General features: G+C 42.1%; 1 protein-coding gene across 3 annotated transcripts in view; it reads left to right on the top strand.

The window, feature by feature from the left end:
• The window catches only part of CRTC3 (CREB regulated transcription coactivator 3), a 97,812-nt gene that overhangs the window by 35,527 nt on the left and 36,939 nt on the right, over nt 1–25,346 (top strand). For all 3 annotated transcript variants that reach the window (XM_058542504.1, XM_058542503.1, XM_058542502.1), the window contains exon 3: nt 21,734–21,853. In XM_058542504.1, the coding sequence (XP_058398487.1) occupies nt 21,734–21,853 (120 nt within the window). The remainder of the gene's footprint in view (nt 1–21,733; nt 21,854–25,346) is intronic.

Below are 25,346 nucleotides of genomic sequence, written 5' to 3'. Positions count from 1 at the left end.
TGGGCTGTAAACTAAATCATTGCTTTTTAAAAAATTATAATAGTAATCCATCCTCATAAGAGTTCAAACAATGCAGTAATTAATGAAGGACAAAGTAAAAGTCCCCAGGAGTGAGAGGTAGGTTAGTGATGAGAAAGGATTGGGGATGTCTGTGGCCTGTTGAGCTCATTACTTGATTATAAAAACAGCAATCTTTACTTTGGATTATAAAAGGCTCACGTTTCGATAGGGTGCAGCAAAATGTTCCCCAGCCAAAATGACTGTGTCAGAAGGGTCTTTTCAAAATGTCTAGCTTGGCAGTACAGCTGTGAGAAAACATGCACAGGGAACAGAAACACAGGATGAGAACGGTGGCTGTGTTTGGATGGTAGGATTGTAATTCCACCTCTCCGCTTCTGTGTTCCTAAATTTTCTATAATGAGGTTCTATTTCTTTTGTAATAAAAGTCCAATTTGATATTTATTGAACACCGTCTATGTGCCGGACACTGTGCTTGACGCTGGAGATAAGACAATGACCCAGACAGGCACGGTCACTGCTTGGCAGAACTTCAGGCCAGGGGGAGAGGCAGATGATTTTACAAGTCACTGTGAGACCTGTGATAAACCCAGGGTAGAGGGGTCAGAGAGCAGCTGCAACACATCTGAGCGGTGTCTAACCCAGACTGGGGGTCGGGGGGAGCGCCAGGGAAGGCTTCCTGGAGGAAGAGATGTCTGAGCTGGGACCTGAGGGCTATATAACTGAAGGCTGGAGTGGGGAGTGTTCCAAGCAAAAGAAACAGCATTTGGCGAAGCTTGGAGGCAAGAGAAAGGATGTCTCGTTTGAGGAACTGGAAGTTTGGTGAGACTGGAACACAGACTGAATATGAGGTGGGGGTGGTGACAGATGAGACTGGATGGTGAAGCAGGAACCAGATCACAAAGGACCTTACTTTCTTTTTAAGGAATTTAGATTTTGTCCTAAGGGCAGTGTAAAGCTATTGGAAAAATGTTTATTTGCTTGCCTCTTTGCTCACTTATTCTTCCAAATTAATTTCAGTATAAAAGTAATATTTTTGTTGCAAAAACTCAAATAATATAGAAGCATATAAAATGAAAAGTAAAAATCTCTCCTTTTCTCCTTCAAACCCTCCCCCAGTCTAATCCCCAGAGGTACCTACTGCTAAATGTTTCCTTCACACCCTTTTGGAAGTTTTCTGTGTATATGCAAGCATATATTGTATATACATACTTTCTCTTTACACAAATGGAATCATGCTGTACTAAATAACTTCCACCTTAAAAACAAAACTGGAACATCTGGGACATCTTTCCATATCAGCACAAAACGATATATATTCTTTTCAATAGCTGCATTGTATACTTTTCTTTTCTTTTGTGAGGAAGATCAGCCCTGAGCTAACATGCATGCCAATTGTCCTCTTTTTGCTGAGGAAAACCAGTCCTGAGCTAACATCTATTGCCAATCCTCCTCCTTTTTTTCCCCCATTTTGTCCCCAAAGCCCCAGTAGATAGTTGTATGTCATAGTTGCACATCCTTCTAGCTACATGTGGGACTCCGCCTCAGCATGGCCAGACAAGTGATGCGTCAGTGCGCACCCGGGATCCGAACCCGGGCCGCCAGTAGCGGAGCGCGCGCACTTAACCACTAAGCCATGGGGCCGGCCCCTCATATACTCTTCTATAGCTATCCCATCATTACTTAGCCAGTCTCCTGTTGAAGGACATTTAGACAATGTCGCTCTTCCAAAGCAGAACTGCAGTGAACATCCTTGTTATGTATATCTTTGGGTATTTGTCTAAGGGTATCTGTAGGAAATGTTCCTAGAAGTAAAATAGCTGGAGAAGAGGGTTTGTACATTTAAAATTAGGATAGGTATTACCAAATTAGTCTCTCTAGAGGGAGTTACACTTTCTGCTCCCACCAGCATCATGAGAGTCTGTTTCTTCATATCGTCTCTACCTTGGGATATACTCACTTTAAAAAATTGCAGTAAAAAACACACAATATAAAATTTACCGTCTTTACCACTTCAAGTGTATAGTTAAGTAGTGTTGAGTACATTCACATTGTTGTGCAATCAATCTTCAGAACTTTTTCATCTTGCAAAACAGAAACTCTGTTCCCATTAAACAACTGCTCATTTGCCCCTCCCCTTAGCCCCTGGCAACCACCGTTCTACTTTCTCTCTCTCTGAATTTGACCACTCTAGGTACCTTGTGTAAGTGGAATCATACAGTATTTGTCTTTTTGTGACTGGCTTATTTCACTTAGCATAATGTCCTCCAGGTTCATCCATGTTGTAGCATGTGACAAGAATACAGTGAATAGTATTACATTGTATGTATATACCACATTTTGTTTACCCATTCATTCATCAAAGGACACTTGGGTTCCTTTCACCTCTTAGCTGTTGTGAATTTTGCTGCTATGAACATGGGTGTGCAAATATCTCTTTGAAATCTTGCTTTCAATTCTTTTGGATATATACTTAGAAGTGGGATTGCTGGGTCATATGGTAATTCTATTTTAAATATTTTGAGGAACAGCCGTACTGTTTTCCATTGTGTCTGCACCATTTTACGTTCCCACTAACAGTGCATAAGGGTTCTGATTTCTCCATATCCTCTCCAACACTTGTTATTTTCTGTGTTTTTGATAGTAGCCATCCTAATGTGTGTGAGATGATATCTCGTTGTGGTTGATTTGCCACTAATCTAATGATTAGTGATGTTGAGCACATTTTCACATGCTTATTGGCCGTTTGCTTTTCATCTTTGGAGAAATGTCTATTCAAGTTATATCCGTCCTTTTCATCTTTGCCAATCTAATGGGTAAAAAATGCATCTCAATGTTTTAATTGGCGTCTCTTTAATTATGAGTGAAATTTATTAATTCATTCAACAAATAAATATTCAGTGGCCCCTGTGTGTCTGGCACTATTCTAAATTGCTAAGGATGTAACATGAAAGACAAGTTGAGCATCTCTTTATGTTTCTTTGGCCATTTGCATTTCCTGTTCCGTAAACTTTGTTTTTAAGTCTTTTGCCTATTTTTCTATTGAGTACTTTATCTTTTTATTGGTTTATAAAAATTCTTTATTATATATTAAAGAAATTGGCTTTCTGTTTATTAGTTTTCTATTGCTGTGTAACAAATTACCACAAGCTTAGTGACATAAAACAACGCACGTTATCTGACAGTTTCTGTAGGGGTCGGGGTACAGCTTATCTGGGTTCTCTGCTTCAGGTTCTCACCGCGCTGTAATCCAGATACTGGCTTGAGGCTATGGTCTCATCAGAGGCTGAATTGGGAGTGCATGTCCAGGCTCCCTGGGGTTGTTGGCAGAATTCATTTGCTTGTGGTTGCCGGACTGAGGCATCCGTTTCTTGCCCAAGGCTCCCCTCAGTTTCCTACAGGCCACCCTCACTTCCCGGCCATGTGGGCCTCTCTAATGTGGCCACTGACTTCATGGCAGCTTATTTCTTTGAGGCCAGTGAAGAGGAGACTCTCCCAGCACCTCTGCTAGCAAGACAGACTCTTAAATATCAAAACATAATCATTCCATTGCTGTATCCTATTGGTTAGAAACAAGTCCCCAGTCCTGCCCATACACAACGGCAGGAAGTTATGCAAAAGCTTGAGCATCAGGAGATGGGGATCACTGAGAGACACCTTAGAGTCTGTCCATCACAATCTGCATATATATTCCAAATATTTTCTCCATTTTGTAATTTTTATTTGCTTGAGAGTTTTCTGCTCTAATTTTTTTTTTTTTTTTTTTGTGAGGAGATCAGCCCTGTGCTAACATCCGCCAATCCTCCTCTTTTTTTTTGCTGAGGAAGACGGCCCTGGGCTAACATCGGTGCCCATCTTCCTCCACTTTATATGGGACGCCGCCACAGCATGGCTTACCAAGCAGTGCGTCGGTGCGCGCCCGGGATCCGAACCAGCGAACCCCGGGCCGCCGCAGCGGAGCGCGCGCACTTAACCGCTTGCGCCACCGGGCCGGCCCCTGCTCTAATTTTTATGAGGCAAATGTGTTGGTCTCTTCATGGCTTCTATGCCATAATTTGTAGTATGTTTAGAATGGCCTTCATTACTTCAAAATTTCTCAAACATTCACCTATTTTTTTAACCCATACTTTATTCTAATACTATCATTACTTTGAAATTTATTTTGATGTGAGACTTGAGACAGACATCTCACTTTTTTTTCCTCTGGCCAACCTATTGCCTCAATTCTTTAATAATTTAGTTTTTATATGGTTCTTTCTTTTTTTTTTGTTTTGTTCCTTTGATATGGCTGTTTATTCCTCTGTCAATTTCCACAGCAGTGTAGTTACTGTAGCTTTATAATATGTTCTTTGATTTTAATTTTAGTTGTTTTTTGAATAGATATATATGTATGTATATTCATGTGGTTCAAGATTAAAGATAATCAAAAGAATGTGCAGTGAAAAATATCCCTTCCATCTCTGTCCTAATCACCTAGTTCACTCCCCACAGGCAACCAATGTTGTCGTGTTTGTTTAGTCTTCAGGGACATTTTATGTAGTTATCAGTAAATGTGAATATATAAACCACTTTACCCCACCATTTTACCCAGAAGTTAGCTAACCATAAACATTTCTGTACCTTGCTTTTTTCACCTAATATATCTTGGAGATCTTTCCATATCAGCTTGCAAAGAGCATCCTTCTTTTCTTTTTTTTTTTGAGTGCACCGTATTCTGTTGTATGGATTTGCCATAACGTATTCAATAGGTCCTTATCAATGAACATTTATTTACACTGTTGCAACGAACAAACTTTACACATGCATGTATAGCTGCAAGAAAAATTTCTAAAAGTGGCATTGCTGAGGCAATGTGTATATGCACTTATAGTTTTGATAGTGTCAGTTCGCCCTCCATAGAAGTTGTACCAATTTATATCCCTACCTGCCATGTATAAGAGTGCCTGTTTACCCACATCCTCCCCAATTCAGTGTTTTATCAAACTAATCTTTGTCAATCTTATAGATGAAAAATCATGTTTCTGTGTAGTTTTAAATTCCGTTTCTCTTATTATGAGTGAGGTGCATTTTTTTCCTATGCTTATGAATCATTTGTATTATCTTTACTGCAAACAATCCGTTCATATCTTTTGCCCCTCATTCTTTTGGGTGATTGATCTTTTTTTAATTGATTTTTTAGGAATTCTTTATATATTAGAGAAAGTAAACATTTATCTGTGACATGAATTGTAAATCTTTTCCCAGTTTGCCATTTGTCTTTTGACTTGATGATGAGATTTTTTTCCATGCAGACATTTAAATTTTTTTATGTATCAAAATTTAATGTTTTTTAAATGGCTTCTAGGTTTTTTGACGTGCTAAAGAGTCTTCTTTTCTTTGTTTCTTGTAATACTTTGTGTCTTTATTTTTAGATGTAAAATCTTTGATCCATCAGGAGCTTCTGCTAATATAAGGTGTGCAGTGTGGATCTGACTTAATTTTTCAGTTTGCTGGCCAGTTGCCCCAACACTGTTTATTGAATAATCATCTTTTCTCCACTAATTTGTTTTATTTTTTAATTTTTATTTATTTATTTTGTTGTGAGGAAGATCAGCCCTGAGCCAACATCCATGCCAATCCTCCTCTTTTTTTTTTGCTGAGGAAGACCAGCCCTGAGCCAACATCTACGGCCAATCCTCCTCCTTTTTTCTCCCTTTTTCACCCCAAAGCCCCAGCAGATAGTTGTATGTCATAGTTGCACATCCTTCTAGTTGCTGTATGTGGGACGCCGCCACAGCATGGCCTGACAAGCGGTGTGTTGGTGCGCGCTTGGGATCTGAACCCGGGCTGCCAGTAGCAGAGCGCCTGCACCCAACCGCCAAGCCACGGGGCCGACCCCTATTTTTTATTTCTATTTATTTATTTTTGGTGAAGAGGATTAGCCCTGAGCTAACATCTGTTGCCAATCCTCCTCCTTTTTGCTGAAGGAAGATTGGCCCTGGGTTAACATCCATGCCCATCTTCCTCTACTTTATATGTGGGACGCCTGCCACTGCATGGCTTGATAAGCGGTACGTTGGTGCACGCCCAGGATGCAAACCCATGAACCCCAGGCCTCTGAAGCGGAGTACACAAATTTAAGCCCTGTGGCACCGGGCCAGTCCCTGTCCACTAATTTAAAATGCCACTTGTGTTATATACTAAATTCCCACATATGTTGGTTATATTTTGAGACTTCCTATTGTCTTTTATTGATTTATGTGTCCATTCATACACCAGAATCACACTGTTTTAACTGATTATTGTAGCTTTATATTACATTTTAAAATTCTGGTATGGTTAATTCTCATGCTTCTTTTCAGTGATTTTTCCAGGCTATTCTTGCATGTTTATTTTTCCAGGTGAACTTGAAAATCAGCTTGTTAATATCTTTTTTTAGAAAATCCTGGCATTAATGGGTTTTATGCAGCTGAGGGATGTGATCAGATTTGTGTTTTAGGAAGACTACTCCGACTGCAGTGTAGAAACTAGGTTGGAGGAAACAAGATTACAGACAAAAAGATCAATTACAAGGTTGTTGCAGTATTCCCAGGGAGAGTGGATAGCTGGGAAATTGAGGATAGTAGTGGGTTTGAGAGATGTTTAGAAGGTTAGAGTGACTTGGTGATGCCTGGGATGGGGAGGGATGGGAGAGGAAGTGCTCAAGGATGACCCCAACTTCCTGGGTTAGGCAATTGGGTGGTGCCATTCCTGGAGATGGGAAACACAAGAGATAGAGCTGGTTTGGGAGGAAGATGACAAATTGACTTCTAAACACGTTGAGTTTGAAATGCCTGCAGGCAGTCCTAGAAGAATTGTCCAGTGGGCTGTTGAGTAGACAAGTCTGAAGCTTTGGAGAGAGATTGGGGCTGGCGATACAGAGCTATATGGCACAGCCCTGAAGAACCCCAGCATTTAAAGGATGGTCAAGAAGTTTAGGAGTCTGCAAAGAAGACTGGAAAGAAACACCCGGGGAGGTAGGAGAAAACCAGGAGAACCTGGAGTCACAGAAGCCAGGAGAAGAACGTTTTCAAAAGAGAGTGAATTGTCAATAATTTCAGATGCTTCTGAGAGGTCAAGCAACCTAAGAGCTGAAAAAGTCCAGTTGGATTTAGTAACAAGAAAAGTCTGTGGTTATCATGGGGAGCGAAACTTCAGTAGAGTAGAGGGGTAGGGTGCTGAGGGGTGAGTGGGAGGAAATGGTTGAGGCAACTCCTTCATCATGAAGCCTCGCTGTGGAGAAGAGAAGAAATACAGGGGCAGGGAGAAGAATGATGCATCGAGTTATACTTCAACCCCCGCCCCCACTATGGGAGAGGCTTGGCTGTGGTTAAATGGAGATGGAGCCAATAGAGGGGAAGAGATTTGTGATCTTAGTCTTTGAGGACCAGGCGATACTGAGATGGATATAAGGGCTTAGACAAATTGGCCAACATGAACTGTCTAGAAGAAAGTAATCCCGTTATAGTGTTGGTATATGTTCTCTGACAGTTTTGAGTTTTAATTTTGTTGAGTTTTCTAATATTTTTGTTTGGCTATTTTTATATTTTGAAAATTTGGAGAAATAACTGAGAAATTGGAATCAGGTTTAGAAATTTAATTGGAGATTAAGTTGAAAAGCAAGGTACAGAACAATGTATTCGTATGCTACCATTTGTGTAAAAAAGGAGGAGCAGAAGTAATGTATATTCATTATTTGCTGTGCATGCAAAATCAGTATTTGGAAGGAGTCACACAAGAAACTAATAATCCTACCCATTGGGAGGTAGAACTGGATAGAAAGAGAATAAGAGTGGGAGGTTGCTTCTTCACTGTCCATCTTTAATTTTTTATTTAAGAATATAAATATATTACTTATTCAGATAATTTGATCTGAGCTATTTAGTTCTCTTTAAAAGTAATGGTTCCAGCAGAGCCTGAATTTCCTTAGTTACTGAGGGCTCTAAGTGTCTGTGATCTATCTGTTCTTCCACATCTAAGAACTACTGAGAAGCAAACTCTTTCTTGATGCCTGTGAGATGTGGATCTTTGCTTTTTCTCCACTCTTACCCAGTGGGGACCAGCAGCCCTGGGGAAGTAGGCAGTCCTGGATTTTGGGTCAGGGAAGAGGACTATGGCCTGGCCTTGCGTGTCCTGGTCCTATTAGCCACAGCTTGGCTGCGTGAGCTGTTAAGGGTTCTACACCCAATTCCACCGGAGTGGGGGGGTCCCATACCAACAAGCAATTCTCCTACAATTCAACTCAATTCTGACACTGTCTACCTGGAGATAGCGTTGGATTACACAGGTTAAGGGCTCAGTCCTACAAGACTGCCCCTGATACACACAATTCAGATGCCAGTGGCAAGTCGAAAGTCCAGGTCCCCAAGTAACCTACAACTTCTGTCTGACTTGGCTACAAATCAGAGGTTCCCATGACCTCCTCCCCCTTTGGATTCAGTTAATTTCCTAGAGCGGCTCACAGAACTCAGGGAAACATTTACTTATGTTTACTAGTTTGTTATGAAAGGTTATGATAAAGGATGCACTGGGCAAGGTATATGGGAAGGGACGAAGAGCTTCCATGCCCTCTCTGAGCACGCCGCTCTCCCCAAATCTCCACATGTTCACCAACCCGGAAGTTCTCCAAACTTCCATCCTTTTGGGTTTTTGTGGAGGTTTCATTACATAGTCATGATTGATTAAATCCTTGGCCATTGGCGATTGATTCAACCTCCAGTCGCTGTCCCCTCCAGGGAGGAGGAGGATGGGGAGTAGCGAAAGTTCTGACCCTCTAATCACATGGTTGGTTCTCCAGACAACCAGCCCCCACCCTTAGCTTTGTTCTAAGTCACCTCATTAACATAACAAAAGACACCTTTGTTGCTCTCATCACTTAGGAAATTCCAAGGGTTTTTGAAGCTCTGTGCCAGAAACTGGGACAAAGACTAAATATATATTTCTTATTATAAATCACAATATCACAGCTATAAAGCTGGTTTGTAGGGAAGGGAAAGGAGAAAGGGGGCAGGCATTATCCTGACACAGGCAAAAGCCTCACACTGGCTCTTCCCTTCCCAGCTGTGGCACATCCCAGTGACAGTTAATCCTATGATTATCCGTCTCTCCATTACTATTATAAATTATTCCCAGAAATTCCAAAAATTTTCCAAAGAAGCTCAGAAATTTTCCCAAGAACAAACAAGGGGGGCTGGCCTGGTGGTGTAGTGGTTAAGTTCGTGCGCTCTGCTTCGGCGGCCCAGGGTTCCCAGGTTCGGATCCTGGGCGTGGACCGACACACCACTTATCAAGCCATGCTGTGGCAGCGTCCCACATATAAAAGTACAGGAATATGGGCATGGATGTTAGCCCAGGGCCAATCTTCCTCAGCAAAAAGAGGAGGATGGGCAACAGATGTTAACTCAGGGCTAATCTTCCTCACAAAAAAAAAAGATTAAAAAAAAAACAAGCAAAATACACAGAAAATGGAGAAAAAATTCTTTAGCATTTCTCAGTAAGTTTCATTGTGGCTTTAGAGCAAATATATGAATTGTTGCATTGATTAAATGTATTTTACTTTTTTTGTTGTTATGTTGGTGAGGAATATTGGCCCTGAGCTAACATCTGTGCCCATCTTCCTCTGTTTTGTATGTGGGACACCGCCACAACGTGGCTTGATGAGCAGTGTGTAGGTCTGCGCCTGGGATCCGAACCTGTGAACTCTGGGCCACTGAAGCAGAGCCCATGAACTTAACCGCTACACCGCCAGGCCAGCCCCAACATGTTTTATCTTTTAATCTCTAGCTTTGTATTCCATGCTGATTGCACACCCCCACCCTGGAGCGTCAGATGAAATGCAAAAAAATCACCTCAACACTTTGAAATCCCACAAAAATAACCAAATTCACTAATGTTAACTTTACTTATCCATTTTTTAGGATACCAGGTAAAGTAAATCCCCCAGATTGAGGGATGTATTTAGTTAGGGCTGTATTAATGGTGTCTAATCTGAGTCAGCTGAACTGTATCATTCTGCTGGCAATTGAGGAAGCTGGTTGATCCCTGCTCCCTTTTCTGGGTTCTTACTGGTGGGGAGCTGACGGAGGACCAAATCATTAGCTTTATTACTCGCCCCTCAGTAGCTTCCAAGGCCCCATAGGGCTGGGCTCTGGGATCAAAGTAAAACATCCGTCCACCCTCCTCCCTCTTCCTGGAAGTGAGGCCACCTGAGCCTGCATAGGCAGGGCCAACCTGGTTTACCCTCCAGGCACAGGCCGGAACTGGAGGAAGGCCCATCCTCCTTGTAAGGGAGAGACCCTGCCTAGTAGCACATTAACCCATCCAGAGGAGGGGCCTGACTCAGGATAGCTCTTTGCAGCTCCAGTCTGAGCTCAAAGTTGATTTTCCTTCACCTGTCTGTAGGCAGAGGTGGGCATTTGCAGATAAGAAGTAAAGGCTTCCTCCTTATGAGTTCTGCCGGTTTTCCTATTTGGTTGACAAAAGGAATGCCAAACCTACTTAACTCGGAGTCTCCAAATAGTCAACCAGACTCATTTACAGTTTTAACTCAAATTAAATGGAGAACGTGGTTGCACGGACCTATTCCTCCACTTTTGGTAGCTTGGTTCCTCATGGAGAAGAATGGACTTACAATGATGAATTTTTACAAACCTCTCCTCTGGGCAGATTCCCCCAAGAGATTCCCCCAAGAAAGTTTTACAGCTCAGCTTAAGGGAAAACATACCAGAAGCGTGCATGGCTGTATGAAAAAGGAGTGGCCTGCCTGGGAAAGTAGTGGGTTCCCATCTCCAATGGGGTCCAGCAGAGAATGAATGGCCATGGGCAGGATGCTGCGTGGTTGGAATGGCTGACCTGTAAGGGCCTTCCTAACTCTCGTGACTGTATGAATCCAGATAGAACAGGACACTGTGTATACCTCTTTGTGAGCAAATAGCCAGATGAGGAAAAGTACCCTATGCTCTTTTAAATCGAAAACAGGATGTACTTTTTAAAAAACTCAATATGCTTTATTTAGAATTGCCAAGTGCTGTTATATCTAAGAAATATTTCAGATTATTTTATTCCTTCCAGAAACATTTTCTCTTATGATAATTTTCTAGTTCCTTTGTGAAATTATACACTTATTTTGTCCTTTAAAGTCTTGTGAAAAAAAGTATTTTAGTAATTTTTGCTGGCTATATGGTAGAAAACTTAGTCTTCATCTCTTTTTTTGCATGTCTGTAGAAGTTATTGGGTTAAAGCTGAAAAAGGCACCACACTTAATTTATTACAGTGTCATAATTTTTTTTTTTTTTAGTGAGGAAGATCAGCCCTGAGCTAACATCTGTTGCCAATCCTCCTCTTTTTGCTGAGGAATATTGGCCCTGGGCTAACATCCGTGCCCATCTTCCTCTACTTTATATATTTGGGACGCATGCCACAGCATGGCTTGATGAGCGGTATGTAGGTCCGAGCCTGGGATCTGAACCTGTGAACCTTGGGCTGCTGAAGTGGAGCGCGTGAAGTTAACTACTACACCACCAGGCCAGCCCCTCACAATTTTAATTTTCAAAAATTAAACTTTTTTGGGGAAATGTAAAATATACCCAAAAGTAAAGAATAGAATAATGAACTGCCTTGTACTCATGACCTTGTACTCATGACTCAGTTTCAATAAATTTTTCCAGTTTTATTGAGATATAATTGACATATAACATTATATTAGTTTAAGGTATACAACATAATGATTTGCTATATGTATATATTGTGAAATGGTTACCACAATAAGTTTGGTTAACATCAGTCACCTCACATAATTACAAATTTTTTTCTAGTGATGACAACCTTTAAGATCTATTCCCTTAGCAACTTTCAAATAAACTGTACAATATTGTTAACTATAGTCATCATGCTGTACATTACATTCTCAGAACTTATTTATCTTAAAATTGGAAGTTTGTACTTTTTGACCACCTTTACTCATTGCCCCCACCACTCAATAATTTTTAACATATTGTCAGTTTTATTTCATTCACCCCTCCTTACTTTTCTTTTTTTAATTCCGAGTTACAGATGTCTTCTAAACTCAGTGAAGTGTCTTACCAAGTTTAAGCACAGTGGTGTGTCTGCTGTGACTCAGACTGCAGCGAGACTGAAAGGAGGGGGAGAAGGGCGGCAGTGGGGGACTCTTTCTTACCCCCTTTTCCTTCAGCGGGAAGAGGCAGGTGATGGGAGGAAGCTGGGGTCAGGTGCTTAGACTCCTTTCCTTCTTGACCTGAAGTGCCTACCTGACCCTTCTGGCTTCCAAGGACACCTTTCGCCTTACTCTGTTGGCCAGTTGCTCTTCTGTTTAACCTGCCTGTAGGCCAGGCTCCATCTGCCCTGCCCTGTCCCTGCTCAAGTCTTAGCTGAGAAAAACCAATTCCTCCCTTCTACGATTCCTTCCCATCATTCTGTCATCATCATAAGAAGCAAATCAGTTTCTTCTGGAGGAAATAAATGGGCAGACTTAATTCACCCAGAACTAATTCTCTAGTCATGATCATACTAGTAGCAGGGTTAAAAGGGGAACTACATGCTACAGGAGGCCTCCCTCTCCACAGAACACATCACACCAGGCAGGAAGGTGGGGCCAGGAACAGGTCGTTTAAAACTTCTACCTCTGTGGGGGCTTGTGTGGCATTTCCTGGAAAGACAGTAATATGCCTTTAGAAGTTTGGGTCTTCATTAACCCCTGCCATGCCTGAGCCCATCCCTGAGGATTTGAAGTTGAAATTCTTTGTTTTATTATGGAAAATTTTAGCTCTCCACAAAAGTAGAAACAATAGAGTAATAAGTTCACAGATAGCCATCACTAGTTTCACTAATTATCAACATTGTGTCATTTAAACTTTTTGATCATGCATCATAGTAGTAAAAAAGAGTTTTGTATCCCCAATCCAGGTATATTTGTTTGTTTATAAATTATATACACATATCACTCTACTGTTATATCATGTACACAAAAAATTGAAAACTTAAGTGGAAACAGAGCTTCTAATGGTCTTCTCTACACCCTATACACATCCACTCTGCTTTGGAGCCCAATTGTTTAGAAACATAATAATAATTCACCAAACATGTATTGGACGTGTACTGTCACAGACACTGTGTGGGAGCTGAGAGGGAAGATGCTGGGGGCAGGATCACAGATCTCATTGCTTACAGCCCGCTGGGTCAATAGAATGTCATACAGACCTCTCCAGGCGAGAAGCGTGTGGGAGCCCTACCTGGGACATTGACCTTCTCATCTGCCTCTTCCTGAACAAGAGCCCCCAGCATGAACCCTAGACCGCGCACTCTGGGCACTTTTTATCCTTTGTTGTTATTTCTTATTTTGCCTGGCCCTCTGAGATCATTTTGATTGCTTTGATTTTGTGTTTGGACTTTTGCTGCCTTAAAAAACAGTTTTATCTCTGATATTTCTGAGAGTAATCTTTTAGCTTTGTTTATCTCATTAACTTTACTTCCCTTTTACCTTTCATTTAAAAATAAGGACTATCAAGGGGCAACACAGCAGACACAGATATGGTGACAGGCCAGGTCTCGAGGTGGAAGGTTGGGTGCCGGCACCTTCTCTGGTCTGGTCTGCTCTTCATGGCTTCTTTTCATCCTCACAGCAGGAATCATTTGGTCCTTTGGAGAAGACTGGATCCCAGGTTCAGTTGGTCAAAAAAGGCATAGCCTCTATGTTAAAAACAAACAAAAAAACCACAACAAACTACACCTCTAGATGATTCAGAGGCTCTGGGGGTCAAATTACCCTGCCAGACTGGAATAAGACTAGCCCCAAAGACAGTGCAGCACTGGCAGATTGCTGGGAGAACAACCTTGCCTCGTTCCCAGAACAGTGAGGAGCCTTGCAGGAGTTTTGTGAACTTGAAACCTGGCCCTCTGGCCTGTATAAGCACCAGCTACTGCCCAGTCCTGACACCACCAGGGGCAAAAGAAGAGGGTAGGGAGCTGCAGTCGGAGGGCTGGCAGGGCGCTGGCAGGTCTGACCCTCAAGATTTGTAAAGTATTTTGAATTTCTCTTTGATTTCTTTTTTGATGGTGGTAAAATAGCATCTCTAACCAAGCTATGAAATTCTTTTTATTCTGCTCAGTTTATAAGATAGAATTAAAATGGTTCATTTAACCCCAAGGCAGTGAATTAATAGCCTCTTCTTGTGGGCAGGTCTTCATGACTCCCTTCCCTCATCATGAGAACCAGAGGAGGTGTGGCTGTGGCTGGAGTGATCTCCAGCTGAGTTCCCCTGAGAGGGAGAGGCACCGTTCTCCCTTTGTTAGACTTGATCTTATTAGAAGAGGGGGCTTGTAGCGCCTTGCATTAACCATGGCCTGCATATAAACAAAAAGCCCTGCAAGCTCAAGGAACCTGCCTTGTTTCCTATGCTTGTTAAGTCTCCACTCTTCCCCAAGAGAAATTTATCCAGTGCTAGGGGCCAAGCCTCTTTTGCATATACCAAGAACTAAAGAAGTAAACTAAAGAAGAACTGAGCTCCATTATGGGCAAACTGGAGGTCCTGTAGAGAAAATAATGAGTATAAGTGTGACCTCAGGGCCAAGCATTATCTCACCCTATCTAGTAACTTTTCTACCTGTTAAACTTCAACCAATCTCCTATCCCACCTAAGTAAGCTCTATTGGGAATGGGGGAAACAGATGTGGACTCACATATATATAGAGGAATTTAGAATGATTGAGGTGGCGTCTTCATTCCATAGGAAGAAGCGTGGTATGGTGAATAAATAGCCCTGGGACTTTTAGGTAACCATTTATAAAATAATAAGTTAGACACCTACCCCAAATGAGGCTACTGGATCCAATATCAAGTTGTTGATGTGCTGTTTATGCTACAAGATAGTTAGATATCTTAGCAGGGCTATTATCTTTTAATTGAATCTTAGGTCTTCAGTAGATTTACAAGAACATAAAAAAATTTTATCTGGAAAATTTCTTAATAAAATCTTCACTTTTTGTCAGCAAAAACCCACTTACAATCTCAAAAATAACTGATTTTCTGTAGGCTAATTAGCAAAGGAGGCAAAATGGTGAGGTGGAGAGAACACTGAATAAGGCTCAGGATCCTGAGTTCAAGTTTCCAGGCTGCTACCGGTTGTGTGACCTGGAGAAAAGTCACTTCATCTCTCTGGATCTTGGTTTCTCATTTGTAGAAGGAAAGGACGGAACTGGATTCCATTGTGGTCAGCCGTCCTTTGGCTTTTATTTGTGTAGCTCACTCTGACAAACCAGCAGCCCCTTGACCCTTCTTTTGCTCATCCCCAGCTTATTTTTGCCTACTGCGGGCTAGAAAAGGAGCTGGCCCCGTTGATTAGGCTTAGGTAAGGTGTAATGGAGAACCCAAGGGGCTCCCTTCTGAGTGCTCTCCTCGGGGGTTCTCAACTGTTTTTGTTGGTTAGAGACCTTCTTAGCTTCCTGGTTTGCCACTGAGATGGGTGAAGTTGCCACATAAATGACTCCTGGTTCAAGCTCACACATTGTGGTGTACCATAAAATAATGATGACATTGCACTCCAGTGCAATTCCTCTATACTGTCAAAGCTTCCTGCCAGTACGTGTTTCTAATATTGACAGTGATATTCCAGAAAAATATTTATTACTCTTATAGGAGTTTTATCTTTTGTTGTTGTTGTTGTTGAGGAAGATTTGCCCTAGGCTAACATCTGTGCCAATCTTCCTCTATTTTGTATGTGGGTTGCCGCCACAGCATGGCCACCAATGAGTGATGTAGGTCCATGCCCAGGATCTGAACCCAGGCCGCCAAAGTGGAGCACGTTGATCTTAACCACTAGGCCATGGGGCCAGCCTGTAGTTTTATCATTTTTTTTTCTTGATCTCTAGTCATCCTAATGTCTACAAATGAAGGTATTGTGAGTTGTCTTGTGTAGAATTGTTTCTGTTTGAGAATATTGATTAGGCACCCCTTTATAAAGATGCTGAGGTTATGGTATTCTGGATCAAGACTTCAAAGAAACCATTTATATGTTTAATCCTGGTCTTCTACATGTTTTTAATATATTTTTAAAAACTTGGTAGAAATTCTTACATGCAAGAATGTAATTGGTCGTCCTATTAGCATTTAGAAATCCATATTTCACTTGAAGGAATTTGCAAATTATATTTCTCCTGCTTTTAGTAGCATTGTTTAGAAATACAGCCATAAACTAGAATTGATTTTGCTGCAGAAGAAAAAAGTGTGGCTTGGTCATTCACTCATGAAGAATATACTGTAGCATATATGCCTTTAATAATGATAATCTCCTTGAATTGACAATAAAAAACTTTCCAATTCTCAGACTTCAGCTCATTTCATGACTAAACATGGGTTTAGTAGGAATCTGCTAGTGGTTTATGAGTCATGTGAGAAAGATCTGGGGTTTCTAATTAACCACAAACTTAATGATATGCCAGCAGTGTGGTACATCTGCTAAAGGAGTTAATGCAAATGTAGATTACATTGATAGATCAATAGTGTCTAATTAGAGGAAGTAATTTTAGTCTTAGGAAAGGAAATCCAGCTGCAACTTTTCAGCCATTCATCGCAGGCTGCAGCTTTTAGAGGTGATGGACATGGGCAGCAGATGGGTGCCTACACATAAAGAAGCCTAAATGAGATCAAGGTCCCTGGGGGGAGTGCTCTGAGAGTATGGTACTGTCTGCCATGAGCTCTAGACTTCTGCCTGGAAATCCACAACTCTGCTTATTTTGGAAGATTCACATGTTCTGTTTCATCTCAGAAAGGGTTCTATTATCAGCATTAGCCGTATCACCCCCCACCCTATCAGCCACCCTAATACCTGCAAACCTGAACCAGTTTGCCATCCACGTAGAGATATTTTCAGAAACCATCAGGACCTGAATCCTGCAGTGAGGAGAGCCTGAGCCCAGAGCTCTCTGCAAGTGGACATCCATCTCCCAGCGGTACCTGAACCACTTTGGCTATGGCTCCTTCCCCCACCCCAATGCCCAACCACAGAAACCAAGTAAGAATTGGCTGTAGCTGTCTAGTTGCGAACTCAGGAATCACCCTTACCCTCCCAGCCCCTGCATCATTGGCCTTTACTGTTGAGGTCCATGGAACCTTGGTATTTGGACTGTGCTCCATCCTCAGTCTACCCTCTCTCAGATTTGGTGACTTAAGCCCAGCATGCTCCTGCTTTGGGTTACCATTCTGTCATTTCTCCCCATGCTCAGCCCCTGGCAATTAGGTCACAATGTGAAACAGAATCTGATAGCCCACCCCTCTGCTGCTAAGGTTCCTCCTGGTGCTAAATCTCACTGTCAGGCTGCTGGCTCTGGCTCCGCTGAATTGTCTCAGGCTGCCACCGAGAACAGTGCTGTTGCCATTGTGCCATTCCCGTCTGCTTTCTAGTGCTCGGGGGCACACATTAAGATCTCTGTTGGCTCAGGCCCTGAAGAGATCATTTGACCTCCCATTCTTGTATATATTTCAGAATAAAAACTACTAAGCCATCCAAAAACAAACAAAAAAGCTAAGGAAGTCTAGCTAAATTCTGATTTTTTTTCTCACAATGAACACTTTGAACATTATTAGAAATTCTCTCAAATTAGACTCTTCTTCTTCTGTGTTGCCCTTGCCTTGCTGGTATCCTAAGCGGGTGCTTGGTCTACTTATGGGTAGTTCAGCACCGGATCCCAGACATCAAAGTGGAGGAGCTTTTGGATATGGAAGCACAGGAGCCCTCTCTTCTTCGTTTGGTGTCTGGGTGCCATGTTCTGAAACAGGATGGTGCTTTTCAGAGCCTCAGCCTGAGGCCCTGCTCAAAACATGGAGGCACCAATTTGCAGGTTCTTTTGACTTTATACCTCCCTGGTTGCTCCTCAAGAAAAATGGGACTCCATCTCAATGCAGTCTCTCTCTGCCATCACTACCATATTAGTCAGCTTTGTTGCAGTGACAACCAGTCCAAAAACTCTGGGCCTTTCACCAAACATTTGTTTTTCACTCATGTTACCTGCTGGTGGCTGCAGGGCACCTACTGCAGGTTGCTCCATGTATCTTCTTCTGCAGCCAAGGCTGAAGGAGTATCTCCTATTTGGGACATGGCGCTCTCATGGCAGAAGTAAAAGAACATGCGAGTTTCTGTTCGGACAAGATGTACATCATGTCTGCCCATGAGCCGTTAGCCAAAGCAAGTCACAAGGCCCTGCCAACATTCTTTTCAACCATTCATCCCAGGTTGCCGCTTTAGAGGTGACATGACATGGCCGGCAGATGGGTGCTTAACTGAAATCTAGGTCCCTTGGGGGAAACTTTGGGAGGCTCAGAATGCTTGGGAAGCCCCTAACAATGATGCCTGCTGTCCACAAAAGGACTCTGTAGTGTGGCCTCACCTTTAACAAGATGCTCACAGGCTGGACATCCATCCTCCTTCTAATGCCCAATATATTAGTCAGCTCAGGCTGCCCTAACAGAACACCACAGACTGGGTGGCTTAAACAACAGACGTTTATTTTCTTGTAGTGCTAGGAGCTAGGAAGTACAAAATCAGGGTGTCCGCAGGGTTGGTTTCTGATGAGAACTCTCTTCCTGGCTTGCAGGTGGTTGCCTTCTGCTGTGTCTTCGCATAGCCTTTCCTCTATGTGCACACGCTCCTGATGTCTCTTCCTCTTCTTATAAGGACATCAGTCCTATTGGATTAGGGTCCACCATTATAACCTTATCTAACCTTAGTTACCTCCTTGAAGGCCCCATCTCCAAATATAGTCTCATTGGGAGTTAGAGCTTCAACCTATGAATTTGGGGGGATGCAGTTCAGTCCATAGCACCCTGGATCCCTGGGATAAGGTGGCGTTCATGTACATAACCTAATTTCGTTTTCTCAACAAGCCTGTGAGGAAGTTATCAACCTCATCATTTCCACTTTACAGATAAGAAAGGTGAAGTAACTTGTTAGAAAGTGGAGGATCCTGGACTTGAACTATTTCTTTGACTCCAAATCACATGTTGTTTGAACTGCAACGTGGAATATTGGCCTTAGGAATGTTAGAAATGAAATATTATACACTTATTGAATTAATAACTAAGGATCATGTAATGTATGGAAAATCATTTACAGAATAATGTTAAGTACAAAAAAATAGATCACAAAAATATATGTGCGTGTAAGTACAACCATGTAAAAACTATGGCTAAAACCATTCATAAAAAACTATGGCTAAAACTTGAAAAGGAGCAGAAAAAATGAAGTACTTGGCCTTCAGGGTGGCAAAGTTTTACTTATTTTTTTGTTTTAAAGTTGACTTAAGAAGTACATTTTTACTTTCTTTTTTGTGTGTGTGAGGCAGATCAGCCCTGAGCTAACATCCATGCCAATCCTTCTCTCTTTTTGCTGAGGAAGACTGGCCCTGGGCTAACGTCTGTGCCCATCTTCCTCTACTTTATATGGGACGCCGACAGCATGGCCTGACAAGCGGTGTGTGGGTGAGCGCCCGGGATCCGAACCCCGGGCCGCCAGCAGCGGAGCGCGTGCGCTTAACCGCTACGCCATGGGGCTGGCCCGAAATACATTTTTAAATAACAGAATTTTAGCTCTCAGCAAGCAAGAGATTGGAAGTTGATGGAACTAGGAGAGTCACGTGTCCATTTGTCACTAGCTTTTTTGGGACCCGGAGACTTAGGCCAACTTCCAAACACCATAGTGTTTGACAGGCTCCTTCTTTCTGAAACCTCCTCCAGCGCCCAGCTTCCCTGAGCGAACCACTGTTCTAACTCGTTTGATGAGCAAGGCAGGTCCCTGTGACTTGAGAAGGCCAAAGCCAAATGTGGTTTGGAAGAAGATCAGCTACTACAGGGACAGAGAGTTGAAGTTGGACCACAGTGAGGAAGAGAAGAAAATATCAAATGTAAGCAAAGGTGATCCCCCCAAAACTGAGTCCAGCAGTAATACAGGACTTGGGCCGGCAGGGGTTAATGCAAAAGAGGGCAAGGGTAAATAGAAAATATATGTGTAATAGGCAGTCCAGGAGACATTCCAAGAGCTTTCTGCGTTTGGAACCACTTCTCAAGACCCTCAGCCCCTCCCCTGTAAGTGGCCATGCAGGAGCCCTGCCCGGCAGTAGTGTGTTCTAAGACTCCTGGATGAAAGTGTTCTGTTTTCAAGTACACTTAACATTACTATATTGAATATATGGCTATATCACCAGAGAAGCCTCCCTTTTCTTTTATCCTGGAACAAAGTCATCTGTCTCTTAATTGTGTCTGTTTTCTGAACAGGTTCTGATAATGAAGTGTGCTGTGGGTATGCAGCCTCTTGATTAACAAAGGTGTTTCCACTTATCACTCCCTAGACAGTGTACTCTGTTGTGTGAGATCAACATCCAGCTTACCTATCACAGTGGATAGTTATCTTCCAGGCCCAGAAGTTGTTCCTTACTCAGATCTCTTTACTTTAGGAGTTGATAGATTTAGATTGTAAAAATAGATTGAAACTGTTAAACTAAATTAGTTCAGACATTTTATCAGCTCACTCAGGAGAAATAGGAGTAATTCCCAAATCCAATATGAGAAAATCCATGTTTAACAAAAAAAATTAGTAATCAATTCTTAGCTAAAGGAAGCTCCCCTATGAAAACATACTGTCATAGGATTTCTTTCATAGTGAGCTACCTATTTTACATATGGTTTAGTTTACCTAAAGGAAAATCTGTTTTCATATATTTTACAAACACATCTCTTGTATAATATTGTATACACATTTCCCCATTATATGAGATATAATGGTCCAGCCTAGGATTTGGTCTTTGACAACCAAAAAGGTTGCCCTTTATGATACCAATCTCCAAAATGTTAAGAATGCACCTCAAGCATTCTTTAACAAAGGATTTTGGATTTATTGACCATGGATTTATCTTGAATCTGTTTATGCTTTCGTTTGTGCCATTTTGGGAATAATGAGTTTCATGTTTTCCACTTGTATTTAGGTAGTATTCTTTTTTCTCTCCTTAACTCAGGGGTTACACACTCAAATGTCTAACGTCATGAAGCAATAAAGTGGTCTGGTGTAAGCATTAAAAGCATGAGAGTGGATGTCCCACCTACAGAGAGCAGCCGTTCTCAATTTCAGCCCATTATTGTCATGTGGGAATGTGGGACCAGTATGGCCAAGATGTTCTGATTTTTTACGAGAAGGCTCAAATCTGAATTTTTATACATTGTCACTTCAATAAAAATTTTAAAAAGACACTTTGCAGGAGAAATACCACACAGTCTGCAGGTATCCCATTTTATTTCTGGATACTACATCTGTATTTCGAGATACTGGATACTGTAGATATCTAGTTTATTTCTTTCTTAAATATACCTCTTTTACATTTCAAGTGTATTTCTTGGTTTCTGGGATTTGATGTATGAATCCATAGTCCCCTGATTCTCCACCTCCTAACTGTGACAACTTTTAGTACATCATTCTGTCAGCTTTCATATTAACACATGAAACACTCTTATATTCTGTAATTATATAGAAACAGCTCCATGTGCTACATTGTTTTATTTACCTTGACTCAAGGCGCAGTCATATACTCTAGTAAAATCATAAAATCAGTCTTTTCATCTGTTGTCGTTATTGTTGTTGTTCTTGAGGGTGAGTGGCAATTTCATGGTCACAGGCCAACTCTTCTTCCCTTCTCTCTGCAGCCGTCATTTCACCAGGCTGATAGCGTGCGGGGAACTCGCCATCACGGGCTGGTGGAGAGGCCGTCCAGGACCCGCTTTCACCCTCTTCACCGAAGGTCTGGAGACAAGCCAGGACGACAGATATCCTTTTTCACTGTCTGAGGAGAGTATATGTTTTGAAATGTTTGAAACGTTTTGAGGATTTATCTTCCCTGCAATTCCCCTTTGGCCTCAAAATCTTCATTTTATCTGATGAATAGAGGCAATAAAAATAAGTGAATTGGACACTAGAAACATCTCTGTAGGCAAAACTTGGAAAGATCATTGTAGGTGCTTACTTTATGAAAACATTGTGGAAGTTCAGTTCAGTGAAGTAACTGAGCATAAACAACAGGGAATTCAGCCCATTGCAAGGCCTTCTCAGCATTTTCTTCAGAAATCAGCAAAGTCAGAGTTAAACCTGACTTTGAATCAGGTTAGAGAGATTTAGTCTAACTAAAACAGATATACAGATATGTGATTTATTTTTACTTCTGTTGACCCTGCTGTTAGAACTTACAGAGGAAATTTCATATCATTTTCAATAAATGACAATGAAAATATAAAGCTGGTATTTAGGAATATTCTCATACAGTGATGTACAATTAGACCAAACCCTATGCTGTTAAGTAGGAATAAAGAAAAGGAGACTGTGAATTCATCTGACAATTTTATTTGACCAGTACTTATCAGGGGCCCGAGGAGGGTGTACTGCTGGGTGACCAGCATTGTGCTGAGTGCTTTGGGGACACAGCACTGAGCTGGATTTGTGGGAGAGGATATAGAATGAGTGTGCTAGGAGGGCTGTTCGCTCACTTCACTTTTCTCACAGGCAGGGGTGCAGGAAGGCGGAGAGAGCCGGGGTGAGTCTTACTGCAGGGCTGAGTTCCTGGCAGTGATGGTAGAGTTGGCTTCACAAGCACAGAAACCAGGAAGTGGGGGGAGAGCACTCATGTTTACTGATCATCTACTCATGCCAGGCACCGGGCTGGGCAATTTCTATGTCATTTAGTCCTCAAAACTCACTGAGCAGTTTATTTTTTTAACCCCCATTTTGCAGTGAGGAAACTGAGTTGCACAGTAACTTGGCCTAGATTCCACTGCTGAGGTTGGAGGTGCCCAGATTCAGCACAGGTCAAGCTGACTCCCCAGCCTGAGCCTCTCCTCTCCTTACTCCACTCAGTTGTTCCCAGGGCCACATGCAAGGGAGACCCCGTGGGAGGAGTTTCGGGGACACAGGAAACCGCTGCTTTTCTTGCCCTCAAGCTTCTTGCAGTTTTTCATCCATTTGGAGGCAAGGATAATGACCCCAGGGAGCATTTATTTCTCCTCCCTCTTCCGCCCCCAGGGGACACACCACATTTGGTCCACCAAGACACCCTGACTTCTAGTTTTGTATATTATGTGGCCATTGTCTGGGAAAGTGAAGATGACAACTGATTTTGAGAATTCCTTTCTGGAATGTGTAATAACATAGGACGTTTTACATAGAATACAAAAGGGAAAGAAGAATTGAGGCAATTCTTCAGCTAATTCACACGTGTGTGGGTGGAGTAGTATATCAAACCATTGTCTAAATTGCTTGGAATTTTCAAGCAAAAGACTTTGAGTTTTTCTTTGCTTGATTTAACAATATATCTTTTTCTAACTTCTCAATTCCCTCTTTCTCTTGTAGTGGTTCTCTCTAAATATTATCATGTGTATTTATAGCTGTTTATATATTTATGGCTATCTCAGATCCTTTTTGCAGCAAATATAGTCTGCATATATACATATGTGTGTATATACATACATATATATATATACACACACACACATATACTCACAACTTTTTAAACCAAAGGAATAACTTAGAAGAGGAGAGGACTGAAGAAAAGTGACAGAGAAGAATGTTCATTCATTGAAAAATGATTTAAATATCTACTAGTGTCAGGCCCCATTTTAGACACTGTAGACATAATGGCAAACACGGTATGATCCCTGCCTCAAGTTGTTCCTAGTTCCGGGGAGAGGCAGCTGGGCAAGCAAGGGGTCACAGGCAGTGTGGGGAGCTGTAGTTGAGGCAGCTCAGGGGCTATGCGAGCTCATGGAGGGACAGCCTGAACCAGTCTTAGGGGAATGAGGAAGGCATCCTGGAGGAAAATCTGAGGCCTGAAGGATAAGTAAGAAGTAAAGGAAAATACATTCGTTTATTCCACAGATATTTACAGAGCCCCTTCTCTGTGCAAGGTACTGTTTTAAGCACTGTGACTCCATAGTGAATAAGACAGACATGTCCCTGCCTTCTTGAGTTTACAGTCCTGTGGGAGAGGACAGACAGCAAACAGGTTAAAAAAAAAAAAAGAAGAAAAATACCTTCAGATGATTGCAGGTGATATCAAGAGAGGAAGACAGCTGGGGAGGGAATGTTCCACGCAGAGGGGATAGCTTGTGCAAAGTCCCAGAAGGGGAGACTACACTGTGTGTTCAGGGGACTCTCTCTCTTTTCAGGTAATATATCATAGGGTATAACTTGACCCTGTATATGGGTCAACTTGTGAAAGCAGGAGAAAAGCCGATGAACTCCCAAGGGAAGGAGATGCAAAAACAAAATTATTATACAGAAAAATTAAAGTTGTTCTCAGACAGTAGAAGTCTGATTCACAGGTCATGAGACATCTCTCTGTATTCTCTTATTAAGCACCTAATTGGGTCCTGGGACTGGACATCTGCTGATGCAAAAAAAGGTCCCTTAGTGTAGGCCTGCCAATTAATGAACAGTGAGTCTCTTTTGAGAAATCAGGGGACCATGAGCTCCTGGTAAAATATAAAAGTGGGATGATTTTATATAGATGATATTAATATGTTCAGGAGAACTTGGAGGAGGAGGGCTGTGATTCCGTCTTTCCTTTCATGGCCTGGATTCTGTTGGTTGGGAAATAATTTGCTTAAAATGGTTGCCTTTCACACTTATCTGTTACCTCCTTAATGAAGTTTTGTCATTTGAAAGTATTAACACTGGTTTGAATCTTTGTTAGATCAAAAAGAAAAAAATGTATTCAGAATTCTCTTCTTACAGCTGTTTCTTGGCTTGGGTGTTATTTTAGAACAGGCAAACTGGCCTAGACAAGGGTTCAGTCCTGTGATGTAGTGATCTCAAATAAAACGCACATTGTTTAACAAATATTCCAGCTTCCTCAGAGTGGGCAGCCACAACAAGCAGAGTCCTGGAACAGGGAGATTCCTTCTGCAGTGGGCGGCCATAACCACACAGAAGACTAGTGCAGTGGGCTTTGCTGTTGGCCTGGGGGCCACCACAAGCGAAGACCAGGGTTCTGCTGCAGCTGGGCCTGGGCCAGGGGCTGCACTCGAGGCAGAGGAGAGGCACTGCCTGTGCTGGTGCCTGGCTGGGGGCCTGGGCCTGAGAACTCAGAGTAGAAGCTCTTCTGCCTTCCTGCAGCTGCTCGTGTCTTCAGCAGCCCTCTCCTCACTCTTCAGGGGCAGCAAACATGTATCCGAAACACCGTCGTGTTGAATTTCTGAACTATTAACATCAGTTTACAGCAAATGTAGTATTATCTCAGATCTGTGGGTAATACACTGAAAAAGAAGGGGA

Source organism: Diceros bicornis, chromosome 5 (assembly GCF_020826845.1).
Source record: "Diceros bicornis minor isolate mBicDic1 chromosome 5, mDicBic1.mat.cur, whole genome shotgun sequence".
Classification (NCBI taxonomy): domain Eukaryota; kingdom Metazoa; phylum Chordata; class Mammalia; order Perissodactyla; family Rhinocerotidae; genus Diceros; species Diceros bicornis.
The sequence above is the reverse complement of the archived record's forward strand: the minus strand, read 5'-3'. Positions and strand labels throughout refer to the sequence as shown.